Source organism: Belonocnema kinseyi, chromosome 1 (genome assembly GCF_010883055.1).
Source record: "Belonocnema kinseyi isolate 2016_QV_RU_SX_M_011 chromosome 1, B_treatae_v1, whole genome shotgun sequence".
Classification (NCBI taxonomy): domain Eukaryota; kingdom Metazoa; phylum Arthropoda; class Insecta; order Hymenoptera; family Cynipidae; genus Belonocnema; species Belonocnema kinseyi.
In genome coordinates, this window is record NC_046657.1 from 24,418,213 (window position 1) to 24,438,432 (window position 20,220).

At 28.0% G+C, this 20,220-nt stretch overlaps 1 protein-coding gene across 1 annotated transcript in view; it reads left to right on the top strand.

The window, feature by feature from the left end:
* Positions 1-4,922: 4,922 nt before the first annotated feature.
* The window catches only part of LOC117173732, a 25,883-nt gene continuing 10,585 nt past the window's right edge, over positions 4,923-20,220 (top strand). Inside the window, exon 1 of the mRNA XM_033362376.1 lies at positions 4,923-5,188. Coding sequence (XP_033218267.1) covers positions 5,125-5,188 — 64 coding nt within the window. The 5' untranslated portion in view covers positions 4,923-5,124. The remainder of the gene's footprint in view (positions 5,189-20,220) is intronic.

Below are 20,220 nucleotides of genomic sequence, written 5' to 3' on the forward strand. Positions count from 1 at the left end.
TGAATAAAGGAAAGTGGAATTTTCGCATTATTTTTAAGAGGTTTTGCAGAAAGAAAACCTTTCTTACAGCATCCTTCATAATTTGATCTAGAATAAATTGTAAAATTAGTATATTTTTTCGCTCTAAACAAATCAAAATACTTTAATAACATGGGAAATGCAGCAATATCTTTATTATAATTTTATATTTTCTCAAATATTCATTCATAAGCAAGGGCTTCGTCTCGCTGAGGTAAACGCAGGTATAAGTTCCTCAATGTTACCGACGTTACAGTTTTTGCAAGGATACCCAGTGGGCACAAAATTGGGCGACATCTTTACGACGTCGTTACGACATCTTTACGACAACTTTACGACATCCTATATCCATGTCGTTTCGGTGTCTTTACGATATCGTAAAGACGCCTTAACGACATGGATATAGGATATCGTAAAGTTGTCGTAAAGATGTCGTAACGATGTCGTAAAGACGTCACTAAATTTTGTGCCCACTGGGTAGATTCACATTCGTCTTTGTTTTGCATAACTTAAAATAAAATTTTAAAATTGATTCTATAATTATTTAACTACTCAGTACAAGGTTATCAATTCTCAAATAAAGAAAATTTATTATATATACCTGGTTATCGATGTTACGTAACAGGAAAAGATCAGCAGTGACCACTGGCGGTAAATCCGGGAACTAAAAAACCGGTTATCCGCAGAATTTTTCCTGGTTTATTTTACTTTGTTTCTAACAAAACTTTGTTCAAATTAATGAATAATTTGATCGTTTTTTATTGATATTATGTTCATTATTACTTTCCGGATGGCGGGCTTCTCCAATTTTGAGCGCCAAAATTTTCGGAATGAGATAATCTAAATTTTTTCAATGAAAATTAAAAAAAATATTTAAAAAAATATTTTGAAGATAAACTGCCATAGATTTCCGTTTACTTTTGACAATGCAGAAACCAAAATTTGAAATAATGCATTATTTTGCAAATGGTTTTGATGGAACTATTTGGAGGAAGTTACCGTTTCACGTTAAATATATATTTCACGCATTTTCTTAATTTACAAATTTCATCAATTCCTTCAATTCGCAAAATTTCACGAATTACTGAAATTCATTGAATTCTGTAAGTTCATTGAATACCGCGTATTCCTTGAATTTCCTTAATTCCACGACATCTGTGAATTCCTGGTTTTCATTGATTTTCTTGAAATCATTGAATTCTATCAAAACTATAAATTCTTTGAATTCCTTGAATTCCATTTATTCCTTTAACTCCTTGATTTACGTAAATTCTGCAAATCCAGTGTATCCCGTGACCTCCGCGAATTCATTGAATTTCATGAATTTCATGAAATCCGTAAATTCCCTTAATCCTGAGAATTCTTCTTACTCCGTGCATTATATGAATTATTCAAATTCTGAAAATTTTGTCAATTCCGTAAAATTTTTGAATTATTTGAATTAATTAAAACCAATGAATTCTGTGTATTTCATAAATTCCACTTATTTCTTTAATTCCAATAATTCCTTAAACTCTGCGAATTCCTTAAATTCTGAAATACTAGTGGATACCGTGATTTCAGTAAATTCCTTGAATTTCATGAATTTCTTAAATCCCTTTAATCCCGAGAATTCTATAAATTCAAAGAATTCTGCGAATTCCGTAAATTTAATGAATTCTATTAATTTTGCGAATACCTCCAATTCCATAAATTTCATGAATTTATTCAATTTCTTGAATTCTCTGAATTTTTTGAATTCCCTAAATATCGTAAATCAAATCATTTTTATGAATTTCGTAAATTTCAAGAATTCTAATAATTTTTTGAATTCCATAAATTCCGTAAATCCTTAGAATACTTAGAATACTTAGAATACATGTCTTGCAATGTCGTAATTCCAGTAGAGGAGACCGGGGCTGGTCGGACAATGCGGCAGGCTGCCCAATGCTTTACTTTTAAATAACAGAAATATTTAAAGCGCCAGCACAAAGAGTAGGAGTTTAATATGTTTTATAAAGAAGCGAGCTGTCAGTTTATCGCATTGTGCATTTGCGTGTCAAAATTACAACCGAAAAATTGTTTTCAACTCAGTTGAGTATAATTTTCGCCCCGTGATTTTTTTATTTGTTGGACCAATCAGCAATTTATTTCAAACCAAGTTATTATGATTCTCAATTGTGCATTCTATGAGCATAGAAATGCGGTATCACTCTAATTAATTTTTTGAATTCCTTAACCTGCTAATTGATTTAATTTTTTAAACATGACTAGGGCTTGTTGGACATTTTTTTCGGGGCAGGTTGGCCAATGCTCTAAGAACCAAATTAACAGATTTATATTTTCAGTCCACGCGGAGTTTTGAAAAATATATTTACTTGGTTCTAGTCTGTCAACATAATTCGACAAGCTGTTGAAAAAATAATTACCGAAAAAAGCTCAGTGCATTCCGTGGCGAAATATTTCGATATCCCGGTTCGAACGTTAAACAGGCACTGCAGGAAGCTTTCTTTTTTTTTGAAACTCCATTTTATTTTTGAATACTGTGCTATTTTTGTTTAAATTAGCCAACCTGCCCCACTCACTTGGTCAACCTGTCCCGTACAAGCCAAGGCTATGTAATTTTATATAGTTAAGACCAAATTCGTTTCAATTAACAACGGAAGTAAAAAAATTTGTAAGTAAATAGTTGGCCAGCCAGCCCCGGTCTCCCATACTGTATCTCAATTGAGACGCTTGCAACTTTAGCATTTCGCTTTTATTGCAGAACTGTTATGGAAAACGAAAAATTTTCAAAAGTGTAGATAAAAGAAGCAGGCTCATGTTTTTGATGTCAATAATCGATGCCAACAAAATAATCAGGATACAAGCCTTCGTTATAGAAGTATTTAACGTTCATTTTCATAAAAACCCTGCAGTATCAGAGACAAAGTATTTTTCAACCTTGTGTTATTGAAATACTGCCATGAAAAAGCCAAACATGGAATCAACAAGAGTTGAGTCAAGTTTCAATAATTTTTTAATAGCTCAAAGTGAAAAAGTAGACAGAGCAAACTTTGATATTAATCCAGCGATTAGTTTGTTTTTGGTAGTCTTTGAAAGTGAGTGTTTGTCTCGTATTTGCCGCAATCGAAAAAATCGGAATATCTCTCCAAGGTAAAATTCCTTAAATTTCAAAGTAAAACCGCATACGGAAATTAAAGAGAAAATAGTTCTGCTTTAAATTTCTGTTATTGTATTTATCTTGCAATTCAAGGAATTTAATTACAATACGATATTCCAATTTTTCTATTCGCGACAAATACAAGACAGTCACTCTCAAAGGCTGTAAGAAACAAACTAAACGCTAAATTAAAATCAGAATTTGCTCTGTCTACTTTTTTCATTCCAAGTTATTGGAAAATTATTGAAATTTGACTGAATCCTTGCTCTTTCTTGGTTAGATCAAAACCTTGCAATCGACCCTCTCATAGCTATATGCCGTATGTCAGCAAACAGAGATTAGGTGGCTGCAATTCACTCGGACAATAGCATCAAAATTGCAAATAAAGAACGATGCGAGACTGTTCATGAACTACAATTTGGAATTCAAAAAGATTATAATATTAGAAATGCAATATAATGTCACTTCATTCCAGCAACCGCTCCCCAAATGGGAGGTGAGTGGAAAATAATACTACGCTCGGTGAAAGAAGCATTAAGGGCTGTGCCAAAAAAAATCACCAAAGGAGGAATCACAAACTTTAAGGAGAGAAATCGAGCATGAAGTAAATTCGCGCCCCTTAACCCATGTCTCCCTGGAGCCTCGAAATCAGCAAGTATTAACCCTGAAGCATTATCTCATCCGATACTCCTCGGGAAATGCTACGTTCCAAGAGTATGATTGGCTTAACAAGTTTCTGCGGAAACAATGAAAAATGGCCCAATTCTTCGCGGATTAACTCTGGTGACCTTGATTCGAGGAATATCTCCCAACATTGCTGTCTATAAAGAAATAAACAACGGAAACAGAACCACTGAAATTAGTAGACATGCTAATGATACTTAATTACAGAGCACCGAGAAGTTGTTGCATTTCTGAACTGAGACGGTTGAAAAATTTTATACAAAATTTAATTATTTCAATTAATCCAAAAACATTGATTGGAAGCGTCATTTGTTTATTTATTTATTTAATTTTACATGAATAGTTTCCGGTTAAATTAAGAGATTGCGTGAAACAGCACAAAGTAATTAATCGTGTATCCCGCGCAATTGTTGTCATTTAAAGTTTCAAAAACAGGAAATAAAGATAAGCTTTAAGCTCAGCAAAGTGGTGCAGCTGTGAATCTAAAACATACGTATTGTGAATACACACCTGCTATGTATTCCTACTTAAAATGGTTCGCCTGGACGTGATTGTTTGCATTTGAAGAACATTGAGTTAAAATCAAGACTATTTTTTGGGTCACGCTCGAGACTCGTGATACGTCAGGGTTTCAGTTATGTTGAATTAAAAAAAACATGTACGACAGCAAATAATTATCAGACGCGTGTTTGTTGTCTGCAAATGATTGAATTCTTTAGGGAAAGCAAAAATATTCTGTTCACATATGGTCTTGTTTGGTGAAATACTCTCTTGGATTGTAAGATTTCAAAACCAGGAAACAAACATTTTTTTATAACAATGTCGTAAATTTTAGGCATTTTTCGGGCTTCAATGTGGAAAAAAACGGCTTGTAAAATACGCTGGAACCTTGACACAACGGTCTTTGATATACGGACTTCCTAGATTTTCCATCAGACACATTTGTTGACGAGGGGGTCCAAAGGGAGGAGAAAGAGACGCTGTTGGCTTAGCCTAGTTGCGCAGCTTCGTTTCTATTTGGTCCTTGGTTTAGAAACAAGACTTTTTTATGCTGTGCCCGAGACCGGCGGCAGATGAAAATTGCAGTGTAATAAATTTTACGACAAATGAGATAACGACTGGTACATATCAGTAAAAAATTCCGACTGTTCATCAGTTCTGTTTGATTCTTTCGATTATTCATCAGTTCTTTTCAATTTTGTCGACTATTAATCAGTTCAGTTCAAATGTTTGACCATTCATTTTATAAAACTTCTTCATAACTAAGTTTGATTTATTCGATGAAAATGTGGAAACTGGCTGCTATTATCTGCTTCTTCTTATCAGCTATACATGATTCTGTTGGTAAGTGTAATAAAATTAATACAAAGTATAAAATTTAAATCGATCTTTTCATACTCAGGCTAAAGTGCATAGTAAAATTAAACTTATTGGGATAAATTAAGACACTAAAAACTTTTTAATTTTCCCTATGTATGTTAGGGTTTGTAATTTTTTTTTCTCGAACAGAATACGAAAATTGTATCACGTTTTAAACAATACCCCCATAAGTATGTTTGATAGAGTCAAAAAAAACAACGTAATTGAAAAAATGGGTTTTTCGAGCTTTTGGTGCCAATTAAAACTTGTTTTCATCACTTGACATATACTCCAGCTTGTTTATACTGATAATTTAATATTTAATAAATTTTTTTAACAATTTATGATTGTTTTTTCGTATTTTTCTCTTAGAATAGAGATAGAAAGTTGCCATTTTTTTAAATGTTTTAATTGTTGTCCAATTTGCAATTAAAGTAATGTAATAATGAATTAATTTCAACAAACATAATTGTTTACACAATTTATCATTATTGTTAATAATATTGTTTTAGAATAATTCTAGAAAATCACAGTGTAGAAAAATTAATTTTTGTCCTGTTTTCAATAAGCGTGACTTAAATAATTAATCGTTCAAATAATTTTGTCCTTATTGATAATAATATTTATTTTAAATAATGCTAGAAAGTTGCGGCTTTTCCTAAAATTTTCAGCTTTTAGTCTACATTTCATTTGATAAAGTTATAAATATTTCAAGTTAACAATAATTGTCGTTTAAATTTCCAGGAGAATGTTCGTGTTGTTAATCAGGGTAAAATAATTAAAGTTGGTGTTTGTATTGTTGATTTACTGATCGTAAAATTATTATTTGCAATCGAGATTTCGCTTCATGACATGGTGCCTACTCAGTACGTTAATATAAAGACTAAATTATAAAAATTACAAGGATTTTTTAGGTAACTCATTATTTTCTTAAGTCAAATATTGGTTTTCTTTTCCTAATTTTGTTCCAAGAATTAATTTAAACAAAAATGATATCTATAAAAAAACAAAGAATATAATAATTAAGAGAAGTTCAAAATATTGTTATCTCGAATGTTTAATTATTATTTTTTCCTAACTAAAACAGCGAAGCAAATTTAAGCATAACAGAAAAAACGCAGATTTTCATCATTTATCTGATAAAAGACAGTTATAAACAATAATACGTTGTTTACACAACAACTTTTGTTAAATTAAATATAACATCACAAAGTAGAAAGTCGACCAAAAGTTACGAATTTACAGAAAAAATTGAAACTATATGGTATAATATTGATGATGAAAGTTATTAGCAAGAATACATTGTATGAACAATTATTTTTGCCCAACCTTATTAATTATTCAATATTTTCAAGTGAAAAAAAAATGCAAATGATCAAAAATTAAAAAAAAGACTGCAACTTTCTACGTTTAGGAAAAGAGATTATTATGAACAACAATGATAAATTGTTTAAATAATGATTTTTGTTGCTTGAAAAATTATGTTTGATGACATTAATTATTACCTCCCTCTAATTAAAAATTAGACGAAAAGTGGAACACTTTTTAACAAATCGCAACTTTCTATTTCTATTTTAGAAGAAAATTTCTAAAAACAGTAATAAATTGTTTAATAAATGTATGATACGTTTGATTATCAGTATAAAGTAGTATTTTGCGTATAAGCAGATTTTTGCATTTAAAAATTTTTGAAAGGTCCTAATTACTGCCAAAAACTCGGAAACTTTATTCTGCACTACATTTCAGCTAGATTTGAAACTAAGAAGTTAAATATTTATATCCAAAATTACTCAAATTAAAAAATCACGAAAATTGATCAATTTTCAAATATAATTTAAAAAAATTAATTGTACATCTTAAAAATTCAAGGATTTGGACTATGTGTATATTAATTGAAACAAGGTTATGAAAGCGGCATGTCTGCATTTTTTATTTAATCAGTGGCAAGGCAATATTGTGAAACTTTCAAAGATAGAAGGGCAAAAATTATTTGTTTCACTTTACTTAAAGTCATGGTTTTTTACATTTAACTCGAAACAGTTTAAAAATTTCTGAATACAAATCGAACAAAAGTTGTTGATTTATCAGAATACACATTTTATGCTTCATAACATTTCTGCATACGAGTAAATTTTTTTGAGATTTTTCTGATAAAGATAATCTTTTCAAACTATTTTTTCGAAGGTTTAACTAATTGGCTCGAAATTTAGTTTTGAATTTAAAATTCAACAGTTTCATTCACATTTTCTTATTCTTGTTATTATCTGCTGTTTAAGGAAAATTCACATTTTTTGCTAAAACTGTAACTCCCTGGTTAGCAAATAATCCGTTTGGATTGAAAATAAACATTTTCCTGGAAATGTTCATTTTTAGGTTAAAAATTCCACTGTTTTGTAAAAAAATTCATATTTTCTGTTCTAAAGTTAAACAATATAGTAGAATCTTAACTTTTTTGTCGAAAGCTGATTAAATTGGTTAACAAATTTTCAAATGAAAATAAACCTGTTATTTGAGTCATTCAGTGTCTTGAGCTGATATTTTTCATTATATTAAAAATTTTAATTCAACTTTTTGCAGATTGTTCTAAAAATTCTAAGAATTTAAAAATCTTTTGAATGATTTAAAATATTTTAGAGTAGTTATTAACATTCCAAGTAATTTTCAAGAGCTTCAAAAAGTTTTAAGGGATTTCAAAAGGATTTCAAATAGTTTTCGGTAATTTTCATAATTCTAAGCAATTTACAACAGCTTCCAAAAATAGCAAGAAATTTTGAATGATTCGAAAGACTTAGGGTATTTTAGAAACTTTCAAGACATTTTTAAGAGATTTCAATCATTTAAAGAGATTTCAAAGGATTTCATAGATTTTATGGATTTCATTTAAGCGAAGGTATTTCGATGGATTGGAACAATTTAAAGACACTTGGAAAAAATACAAGTTATTTTCAATTTATTGAATTAATTAAACAAAATTTAAAAGTATTTGATATATTTAATGGTGTTTTACATACAAGATTCTGAAGCATTTTCAAGAGTTCGAATCGAATTCAAGGAATTTTAAAGGATTTTAATAAAAATTGTCACGGGTAACTGAAAAGTTTCCTGGAATTCTGAAAATATTTTTGACGATATATTAAAATATTTCGAGAAATATTTATTTCTTTCCAGTAACCTAATGGGAATTTGAAAATTTTAAATATTTCAGGGTACTTCTGAAGATTCGAAGATTTTTTCAAATATATTTTAAAATAGTAAGAGATATAAAAAGAATAAAAAAGTTAAGGCATTTCAAAAGGTTTAAATTTTGTTTAAATGTCTATTTTTAAAAGATTTTAGTAATTTAAAGCGTTAAAAATTAAAACATTAAAAAGTTTCTGAGAATTTTGAAAAATATGAAATTATCCCATAGGACCTTTGGGATGATTTTCATGATTTCGCAGGATTTCGAATATTTTTATATATTTCAAAACATTATCAAAGATCTTGGAAGATCTTATGATATTTAAAAATATTCTAAGGATTTTTTGGATAAATCAAATAATTTGAAGGAATTAAAAAAACATTTAAAAGGTTTTAGGATATTTCAACAAATATTAAAGGATGCACAATATCAAAGGCTATTTTAAAAAGTTTAAAGTGATTTTGAAGAGCTCATACACATTTTTCAAGGGATTTAAAAATATTTCAAAATATTCTAAATATCTCAGATAATTTTTTAAAAGATTGCAGCAAATTTTGAAGAGTTTAAAAACATTTCAAGGGATTTCAATATGCGTCGAAGAATTCGCAATATTTTATGGAATTTAAGAAGATCCAAAGGAATTTTTTATAAAATAAACAATTTTTTAGTAATTATTGTTTTATATGATTTTAGGGGCTTTTATTAAAATTCTACAGATGTCAAAGAATTTATCATAAAAGATTGAGAAATTTTGTAGGTTTTCCAGCATTTGTAGAGATTTTTGATTATCTTTATCAATTCACTAGAATTTATTTCAAATTCCGTCTAATTCTTGAAATTTTACAAAGTTCTATTAATTTTTTGACTTCACGTCAATTATTCTGAATTCACTGAATTCTACTAAATTTAATGTGATTTTCTTTTTTATTTCTATTCTTTATTTAATTTAATGTATAGTTTTGAAAATTCTCCTTAAATACTCTAAAATTTAATCAAATTCTTCTGAATTCCCCCGAAATTTTTTAAACAATGCCTCTTTAATTCCCATAAATAAATACTAAGTTGACTGAAATTAAGGGAATATTACGAAACTTTCCAATTCATTCAAATTTGACTTGAATTGTTGACATCTTTGGTAATTAGACAATTTCTTATTATATTTTCGCCATTTTCAGACTGTTACACAAAACAAAATATTAAAAAGGGAAACATTGACGCATGCCTCAACCTGGGTCTGCTTTCCGGTTTAATCAAAAAAATTGCTGGATACAACACAAAATAATTAAGCAAGTGACCCGCGTGTTTGTTGTCTACTCATGATAAAATTTTCCAGAAAAAAACAAACATTATTTTCATTTATGTTCTTCTGTGGTGAAATGATCTTCTGAATTTTATGATTTCAATAAAAGGAAATAAACGCGTTTTCATAATAATGTCATTAATATGAAGTTTTTTTCTGGCTTCAAAGAATTTTTTAACGAGAGGGTCCGATGTATAAAATTCAAAACCATCCGTGCAGAAGTTCCAATTTGGATCTGATTGGGGCCAGATCGGGCAGAATTTGGCCCAAATCAGGCTATCTAGATGGGGCTAGATTTGAAATGAAACGCGATGCCCGATCGGGGCCCAAGCGCTGCGCCCAGAGATAATAATGCCTGGCCCCAATCGGGCCCATATTAATTTATTTTTCTTATTCTTAATAAAAAAGGATTCTTAAATAAAATAATATTAAAATCGAATATATCACCTCCTTAACTGAAATTTGAGAATATAAATATCAGATTTTTCAAGCAAACCGAAAAAGTCAAACGACGGAATATAACAGCCAGTATTTGTGTATGATAAACCATTTGAGTATTTTGCAATACATTTTTGGTTTTAATTTCTAAATTGAAGTTGCTTTCAATTTCTATATTGAACTTAATTGTGGAAAGTTATTTTAAAATAAGTGGATTATAATATCGCACTGGCTCTTCAAGTTATTTTTACAAAAGAGAATATAAATAAGAAGGTTGTATTTACATTCAGATTGTATCAAATCACCTAAAAATATGTGAAAACAAATATTTTTATGACGTCATTGTTGATCTAATTCGTTTTCACATTCAACAAATCAAATATTACTTTTGCTACTTTTCTTATAAATAAATAACCTTATTTCGAGGTTCGGTTTCATCTTAACATTCTTTATAAATTTACTTATTGTAGTCTTCAACACGTAATTCAGAAATATTTTTAAGTATACTATACCTACGCACTCGTCTTGTGCTCACTTTTGGCATTTTTTCCACTTATTTTGTCATTTTTACAAATAATAATTGAAATATTTTTTACGCATGGCACATTACATTGAAACTTGGGCGATTTGGAGTCAATCCACTTTAGTCTCCGAAATTAATGGAGCGCCATCTACTCGCAAGCTTGGCTGTTAAGCCGGGGTCTAGAGGGGGCCAAATTTAACAACCAAAAATTGTACGCCCGATCTGGCCAAAATCGGATATAAGGCAAACATTTGGAAATTTCTGCACGGACATTTAAATTAAAATTCATCACTTAAGCTCCATGAGCTCCGGACTCACACATAAGGAAGCTCTGGTTTGAATCTCGATGCATGCACTTTTTATTGGTTTTGTTTTCGAATTTAGTATTCAAATGCATTTAATTCGCTAAACTTAAATTCGTTTCGATGCGTCTTAATTTGTTTCAACGAATCAGAAAGCAAAATTCAATTGAATTGGATTAGATTGGCTTTAATGAAGTAGATTAAAGGTGATTGGATTGGAATGTTATTAATAGAATTGCATTTTAATAAAATGTACTGGAATTAATTGGACAGGATTGGCGTGGATTGGAATGCATTTGATCCAAGTGGATTGGATTGAAATTGATTGGATTATATTAGAGTGAAGTGGATTGAATTTCACTGGAGAGGATTGGAGTGAATTGGGTTCGATTAGATATAATGGAGTGGATTGGAGTTCATTGGATTTGATTTTAATGAAAAGGATTGAAATTAATTTGATTGTATTGGAGTGTATTGAAGTGGATTGCATTGGAGGAGATTGGATTGTAATACATTAGATTAGAATGGATTTGACTCTATTAGAATGGACTGGATTGGAATGAATTAAATTTGGAGTGGGGTAAATTGGATTGGACTGCAACTAATTGGATTGGATTGCAATTAAATGGATTGAAGTGTATTGGATTAGATTGCACTTGATTCAATTAGATTGGAGTGAATTGATTTACATTGGAGTGAATTGGATTGGATTGCAGTGGATGGGGTTAAATTGATTTTTTGTATAGATTGGAGTTATTTAAAATGTATTGAATAGTAATAAATTAGATTCGATTGTAAAGAAACGGACTGAATCGGAATAAATTGGATTGGAGTTGATTTTGATGGACTGTACTAACAGGGATTGGATAGGATTGTAATGGATTGGATTGGAGTGTAGTGGATTGTTTTAATTTAGTGTGGAGTATAGTGAATTGAAAAAATTGGATTAGAATATATTATATTGGATTAGATTGGTATTAATTGCATAGGATTAGAGTATCTTGGATTGAATTTGAATGAATTAGATTGTAATTAATTAGATTGAATTAGATTCGCGCGGATTAGATTCCATTTATTGGCTACGAAATAATTTTAAAAATTACACTTTTAGAAACAAAAAATTCTCCAGGCCTCGAAAATAATTTAGCCCGCATGTAATGCCTTTCTAATATTAGTAGAACCATTACAAAGATATTTGAAAGAACAAAATAGATGGGATTTTCAGGAAATAAATTTTTTTAAATAAAAATTGATTAAATTTTTGGTATTATTGTTGAGCAAGATTCTACTTTTGACCATGCATTTTCCATTTTTCTATTTATTCAAAGCATCAATTTTTTTCTCCCTTCATAACTCTCGAAAAAATTAATTCTTAGGGTTATTATTTGGAAAAATTTTACTTCAAATAAATGCGAATCTATGACAAAAATTTCATTAAAATATGCAAATATATCAAAGAGAATTTTAAACTTGTCTCTTAGTTTTCAAACGCATAAATATTAAGAAGCTTTTGGTTATAAATATTTTAAATTTTAAATTGCAATTTGTAGAAATGGAACAATTTCCAATGTAGATGTAAATCTTAAAAATGCAAATTATCTATATTCAACTATTTAAAATATGTATTATTTATATACCTATAAAATATCAATCTTAAAATTCAAGTAATATGCAAATTTTCATTTGCAAAATTCAAGAACTTGCAGTTGAAACTCATCAAATATGTAGAACTTTGAATTGTCTACCTTTAAAAATAATCCGTTTTTATCTTTGAATATTATATTTATATTTATAATATTATATTTGTTTGTACGCGTTTTTAAAATTCAAGAGTTTTGAATTGTAGATTTCTAAGAATGAAGAATTTTGAAATCCATATCTCAAATATTGGAGATTTTTTCAGGTCTTTTAATTTTGATAACGTACAATAAAAAATATTTTAATTTTTATGATTTCACATTCGCAATTTCTTACATAAATTTGGAATATTTGGAACTGAAAATCTCGCTGCTGATTTAAAAAATCATCTATACTTAAAAAGTTTTATTTATGCATTTATAAAATTCTGTCCTGTCAAACCTCTGTTTGAACCTACAAATTTAAAATAAAAAATTACTGAATAGCATTAGCCCTATTTTTATGACTTAGTTTTCATATATTTATAAATCTTACCATAAAAAGCATACATTTTAAAAAGATACATTTTTTTGTTTTATCATAGGCCCATGTCCTCTCCATCATCCTATAGGAAAATGTAAAATTCACACCCCTTACAAAAATATACAGGGTGGTCCATTTTAATCTATAGATCCAAATATCTTCTAAATTACCATATCTACAAAAAGAAACGTTTCAAAACAAATTTAACCAGGATATAGGGGGCTATTTAACTGTACCATTTAATTAGGCCTTAAAGTCAATTTTCAAGGTTATGTCAAGGGTAAGAAGTTGCCTTTAAATGGAAACCTTTATTTTTTACTGGGGAATTGAATAGAGCGGCAAATTTTATGTAACAAATTTATTATGGAAATCTTGTTTTTGAGACCTTAGATAAGTCAAAAATCAAGGTAAAATTTCCAAAAAACAAGCAGATGATCTTTTTCTGAATTATCGTGTTTTCTCAGGTAGAGCAAACGTTTAAGGGCATGTGATACTTAGAAAATTATAGATTTTACCAGTTTTAAGTTTCTCCGGCTTTTTTCCTAGATTAATTAATATTTTGTCTTCAAAATGTTAGGAACGATAGTAAACATGCTAAAAGATGTTCCTGCACACTTTCTTTGTGGATTAATTCCAAAAAATTTGGATGTTGCTAAAAACGTGTGTGTATATTTCGAGGTTATGTGTGTTAAAATTCTTTCTCATAATTATTCTAGAGTGCTTACCGACAACATCGGTACGATAGATAACTACATTATCAAAATGACAGAGAGCTAAAAAATGACCCTAACCACAAAATGATGCACATGCATAACATTTTTATTTAGCACAATAATATTTTTATGGTTATTATCCCTCAAAAAAGAATCCAGGGATATCCTTTATGATATCTTATAGCATCTCTGAATTCAGTTTCTGAACATTTTCATTTTGGTACAAAAAATCCGGGGTTTACTATACCCGATTGACCACACGACAAAATATCACATGCCCTTAAGATGCTTTAAAAAGTCGATAAAATGTAAAAGTGTGAACCATCCTCATCATCTTCTCAACCTCAACATTAAGGTCAACTATCAAGGTCATTTAAATGTAAGGATGATTTAAAAAAATATTAATCCCTATTCTATACTACGGAATCGTAAAAAAGGGAAAATTTTATGCAAAAATTGGTATTCGAAAATCGTTTATTTGACCTTTAGAAGGTCATGTCAAGGTCAATTATTTAAAAAGCGCTCAAAAGTTTTTTTTATTAACTGGCTTTTTAGCAATGTCAACGTCGAAAGTGACTCAACAAGTGCAAAATCAGTTGCACAAATTTTCACGACCTTGACTAACTTGACCTTTAAGGGCATTCTTTGCGCGAATTACGAAACTAAACCAGGCACCACTTTTAATTTTTTTTGTTGACATCAAAAAAATAAACTTAAAAAAAATAGGAAATAATTTGGTCAGCTATTTACGAGTACTACGAGGACCAGCGGTCGGTAAAGAAAACAAGTTTCTCAGCTTGTGATCTTTCAGTGCCGGATGAAGTCAACTCGAGGCCCTGAGAAGCAACTTTGTTTAGGGCCCCTAGAAATAAATCAGGTAAAGAGAAGGATTATAATATTTTACAAAAATGGAAACCTACCATTTTTGTTTTGATTAAAAAAAATTAAATCTAACCTTGAAATTTGTTAATTACAATCTAAAAGACAAAAAAAAAATTATGCAATTCTTGTACAGAAGTCACGCATATATTTTCTTGTTGTTGTAATTTTAAATACTTTGAGAACCAATATGCATGTAAGCAATATTGCCGATAAGAACTTGTTTAATTTGAATTTTAACGTTATCTAGCATTTGAACGGATCACTTTTACCGCGCGCACAAATTTTTGGTACCTTTTAGTAAAAACTGCTGCTGTGTCAATAGAAATCAATTAAGAAATACTGTATCAACTCATACGCATGCAAAAATGTATGGTTGAGTAGAATATTGTTAACCACAGGAGATCGACAGACAGACAGACTCAGAAGTATGGATGATAACCTACGGTTTATTACCAGTAATTGGCCGGTTACAAGAACGACGTAGCCTATTTCTTATAGATGGGAAATAAGTAGTAAATTTTTTACGAAATACTGAAATTTTCTACCTAAAAAGACGAATTTTAAACAAAACAACAGTTGAAGTTTGAACCAAAAAGAACGACTTTTTACCAATATTGTTGAGTTTTTAACCAATCAGTTGCATTTTTATGTAAGACAGATGCAATTTCTACTAAGACATCAATTTTTAAAAGGAAAAGAGAAATTTTTGAAAAACCTAGTGGGCACAAAACTACAAAAATCCCAAGAACGTGCTTGGGACGTTTTTAGGATGTCTTATGTTAGCCCAATCAATGTCTCTATGATGTCCAATGTCCTAAAGATGACCTATAGACATCTTCAAGACATATACGTTCTCGGGAAATTTTTTCTACTGGCATTAGACGTTTTAAGAGCATCCCTGGAATGTACAAAAACATGTTAGAAAAGAGGTCTTAGGGATGTCCCAAAGACGTCTCTAGGACATCCTTAATTTTTTTGCCTACTGGGAATAGTTAAATTTTCGACCAAAAAGAATAACTTTTCAACAAAGTTATTGAATTTTCAGATAAATAACAAAAAATATATATATATATATGAAAGGCAAATAAATTACTATAAAGAATATTATATCATTTTTCCGTATTCAATGTCTCATCCTACATTTTTAACACTTTTCACTTAATTTTTAAAATCCAAAAAATAAATTTGAAACCTTCAAGCAATAAATTTTCAATTAAAATTATGAGTCTTCAACCAAAATATGAATTGTTAACCAAATAGATAGTTGAATTTTCCACCCAAAAGATTAATTTTCTAACAAAAAAATGCTCGTTTTCAACAAGGTATATGAAGTTTCATCTAAAAATATCAGTTCACAGCAAAAGTTACAATATTTAAAATGTTAGAAAAATAAATGCTTAAACACGAAAAAAAAAACAAATTTTTAAGAAAATAGTTTGTTTTTCCACAAAAAATTATTCTTGAACCAAAAATATAAGAATTACATTTTTACACAAATATGATTAAATTTACATGCCAAAACTAGAATAGTTCAACTTGCACGTAGAAAAATAAGTTTTATACAAAAAAAGAGTTTTCAACCAAATTAATTAATTTTGATCTAAAAATATAACTATATATGTATGATTATTCACGAACAGCAGTGCGGAATATGACCTGCACCGGAAGCCCCGCTCCAATCGTCCCCATAAATTACAGCTGGTTTAGAGTAAAATTGATTGTTTTTGTACAGGCCTCAGAACAACCAGAAGTGTTTACACTATTTCACAGTTAAAAAAAATGAAACGAATTTAGCACTATTTGGAAAAATATCTAATCTGTCCAAGTTCATTTTCCGAAGTTTTAAACATTATTAATTGAATTGTTATATTTTTAAATTCTGACATCATTCAGTTTACAATGCGTTATTCGAAAATCTTCTACATTAGAAATTGCCGAATTCATATTTTTATTTTCATTTATAGAACTTTGGAATTCAGTCTTAAACTATTGAATAATTAAAAATTTAAAGCGTTCGAATTGCACATTTCTAAGGAAACTCGTTGTTAGTTTATCAAATGTAAATGTAAATATTTTTAAAACAGAACAATAATTAATTTGTCAAAACAATTCTAAATCCGTTTAAATTTATGAATTTCTAGATTTAAGCGTTAAAAATTAAGCCTATTTATTTTGAAAGTCTTAGTCATTAAAAAAAATTGAGACATCCTATTGAAATTTTACAAACTAATTTTAACTTAAACATAACTTTATAATAATTTATTTCTAATTAAAGACTTTTAATAAATTTAAAATATTTTTCCAGTCTAGAATATTCAATTTTCAATCCATTCAATTTCAAATCTTTAAATTAAAAACAACAAATAATTATTAAATACTTAGCAATATTTGAATATTTATTTATGACGAATGAATTAAAACCAAGTGTTAAAAATTAAACAATTTGAAACTGTACTGTTCGAGAAAGAAAGCCTTGAATCGTTAAAATTTCGAGGAGCTTTTAAATTTTACACGTTTCAATTTTGATTATTATTTTTTTAAATGTTTAATTTTTAAGTGAAATTTTTAATTTTTAGTGCTTAAATAACGAGTGTACACTTATTATTACCAGAAAAAATTGAGTAATTTTAACAGGTATTTAGAAGTATTGAGGAAATTTGAAGCCAATGAAAAACTTGAAATAATTTCACATAATTTAAACAAAGTCTCTACCGACAAGATTCTGCTATTCGTACCAATTTCGGTGTATATAGCCACATCATAATTTAAAACAAATTGTAGATTTTTTAAGATTTATAAAAAAATTATAAACTTTTTAAGAATTGTGAAAGGCTTCAAAAGAATAAAAAAATTTTATAAGATTCCTAGAAAAATTGGAAACGATGTTTCATTTTGGAATGTTATTTTTAAAAATTATTTAAAAAAATTTTAAAAGATTTCCAACTTTTTTAAAAATAAATCTGAAAGGTTTTAAGACATTTTTTTTAATTTACGGGATTTTTTTTTAATTAAGGAAAACTCTGTTTATTTCAAAATATATTTAGAAATTCTAAACAAATTAAAAAAAACAAAACGTTGAATAAATTTAAAACAACAAATTGATTTGTCCATATTTTGAAAAACAATTTTAAAGCTTTTCAAAGATATTTTTAGTTTAAAAAAATTTCATTTTTCCATTACAGACGTTTCTAGTAAAAAATTGTTCAGTGTGCTGTTTTGTAACTTATTGAAATTATGGATAGAAAATATAGCCTTTTAAAAATGCTAAGTGACTCATCTAAAGAGATAGAATAGTTCTATCTCTTCGTATACCTCAACTTCTATCTTTTTCAAACTGTCAACCAAAAATTGAATAATTAGATTTTCTGCCAAGAAATAAATGTTCAAACAAAAACATGAATTTTTAATTAAAATGATGGAATATTCAACTGAAATAATAGTAATCTTTTCAGTTAAAAAAAATTTTAATAAAAAAAGAATAAAAATTTCAAAAAAATAGTTCCGGTTTCGGCAAAAATATTTCTTTCCATTTAAAGAAAAAACAAGTTTTCAATTGAATAGCGATTTTTCAACACAAGAAATTAGTTTTTAATTAAAATGATCAATCTTGAATAAATAAAAATAATTTTTAACAAAAGAGCTTAATTTTCAACCATGTAATTTTATTTCCAACATGAAAGATGTTTTTTTGTACTGAAATGATCAATATTTGAACAGAATACTTTATTTGTAAACGAATGACGATTTTTTTAATAAAGAGATCAACTTTCAAAGAAAAAGGTGATTTTCTACAAAAATATCGATTTTTTTAACAAAATGTGTGAATTTCTAGTGAAACAGTCGAGTTTTTAATAAATAAAAATAAATTATTAGTTAAATCTTGGAATTTTAAACTAACAAAGATCAAATGTTCAACTAAAAATATGACACCTGAATTTTCACTTTATAAATTAATTTTCAACCAAGCAGCTGCATTTTCAACTAAAATTACGAATATTCAACTGGAAAAAATTCCCGGTCACTTTCCGCGTTTTTTTTTCGGTTCGCAAAGATTTTTCATGCTTATTAAAACATAAAAATTGAAACTCGTAAGCTAAACTTTTTACATTTTCAGTAATAGAAAATAATCTACAAATTAAGGCACTCAGATTGGAACTCTTGAATTTTAAACTTTTGAAATTAAAGATTAAAAGTTATTTATTCAAGAATTTTGTATTTTATTGCTTAGTAATGTATACGTAAAAAATGAAAGGTACTAACACATTTCAATTAAACATTTGAAAAAACTGCAAAAATTAAAAAAATTTTTAATGAATGTGTTAAAAGATTCAGATTTAATTCTAAAACTATAAATCCACGTTATAATTTTAAATATTCTAGAATAAAGAATCAATAAGCCTTAAAATTTTCAAAATTGTATTATTTTAAACAATTTATTGCTAGAAACGTCAGTAATGGAAAAACTAAATTTTTTTTAACTAAAAATATCTTTGAAAAGCTTTAAAATTTTTTTCAAAATATTGACAAATCTATCACTTGTTTTAAATTTATTCAACGTTATAATTATTTTTGAAATTTGTTTAGAATTTTTAAATATATTTTGAAATAAACAGAGTTTTCCTTAATTAAAAAAAAATCCCCTAAATTAAAAAAATGTCTTAAAACCTTTCAGATTTATTTTTAAAAAAGTTGGAAATCCTTTAAAATTTTTTTGAATAATTTTTAAAAATAACATTACTTGGCTTTAATTCATTCGTCATAAATAATTATTCAAATATTGCTAAATATTAAATAATTATTTTCCGTTCTTAATTAAAAAATTTTAAATTGAATAGATTAAAAATTGAGTGTTCTAGGCTGAAAAAATATTTTTAATTTAGTTAAAGCCTTTAATTACAATTTAATTATTATAAAGTTATGTTTAAGTTAAAATTAGTTTATAAAATTTCAATGGGATGTTTCCATTTTTTTAATGACTAAGACTTTCGAAATGAATAGGTTTAATTTTCAAGGGTAAAATCTGGAAATTTCTAATTTTTGAACGGATTTAGAATCATTTTCACAAATCAATTACTGTTTTCTTTTAAAAATATTTACATTTAAATTTGATAAACTAACAACGGGTTTTCTCAAACATTAGAAGTATAAGATTTTCGAATTACGTATTGTAAACTAAATGTCATAATTGAAAAATATTATAATTTAACTAATAATTTTGAAAAGTTTGAAAATAGAACTTGAATAGATTTTTCTTCTAACTATTTGTAAAATTCGCGTAAAAAAATAAATTCACCGTCATTTATAGGTCCAGCAGCCACCCTGTACATATATGGTCTAAAAGTTTAAAACGTATGTATTTTCTTGCAAATTCGTCTTCTTCATATTAAAATAGTGTAACTTCTTTAAAAAAAGTGTGAAAGGGGGAGGGTCGGTAAGGCCGGTTTTTGGCCTAATTTATTTTTGGACCAAAAAGTCTGAAAAAATCATGGTAGTATCTTATAAGTATCCCGAGTCGATT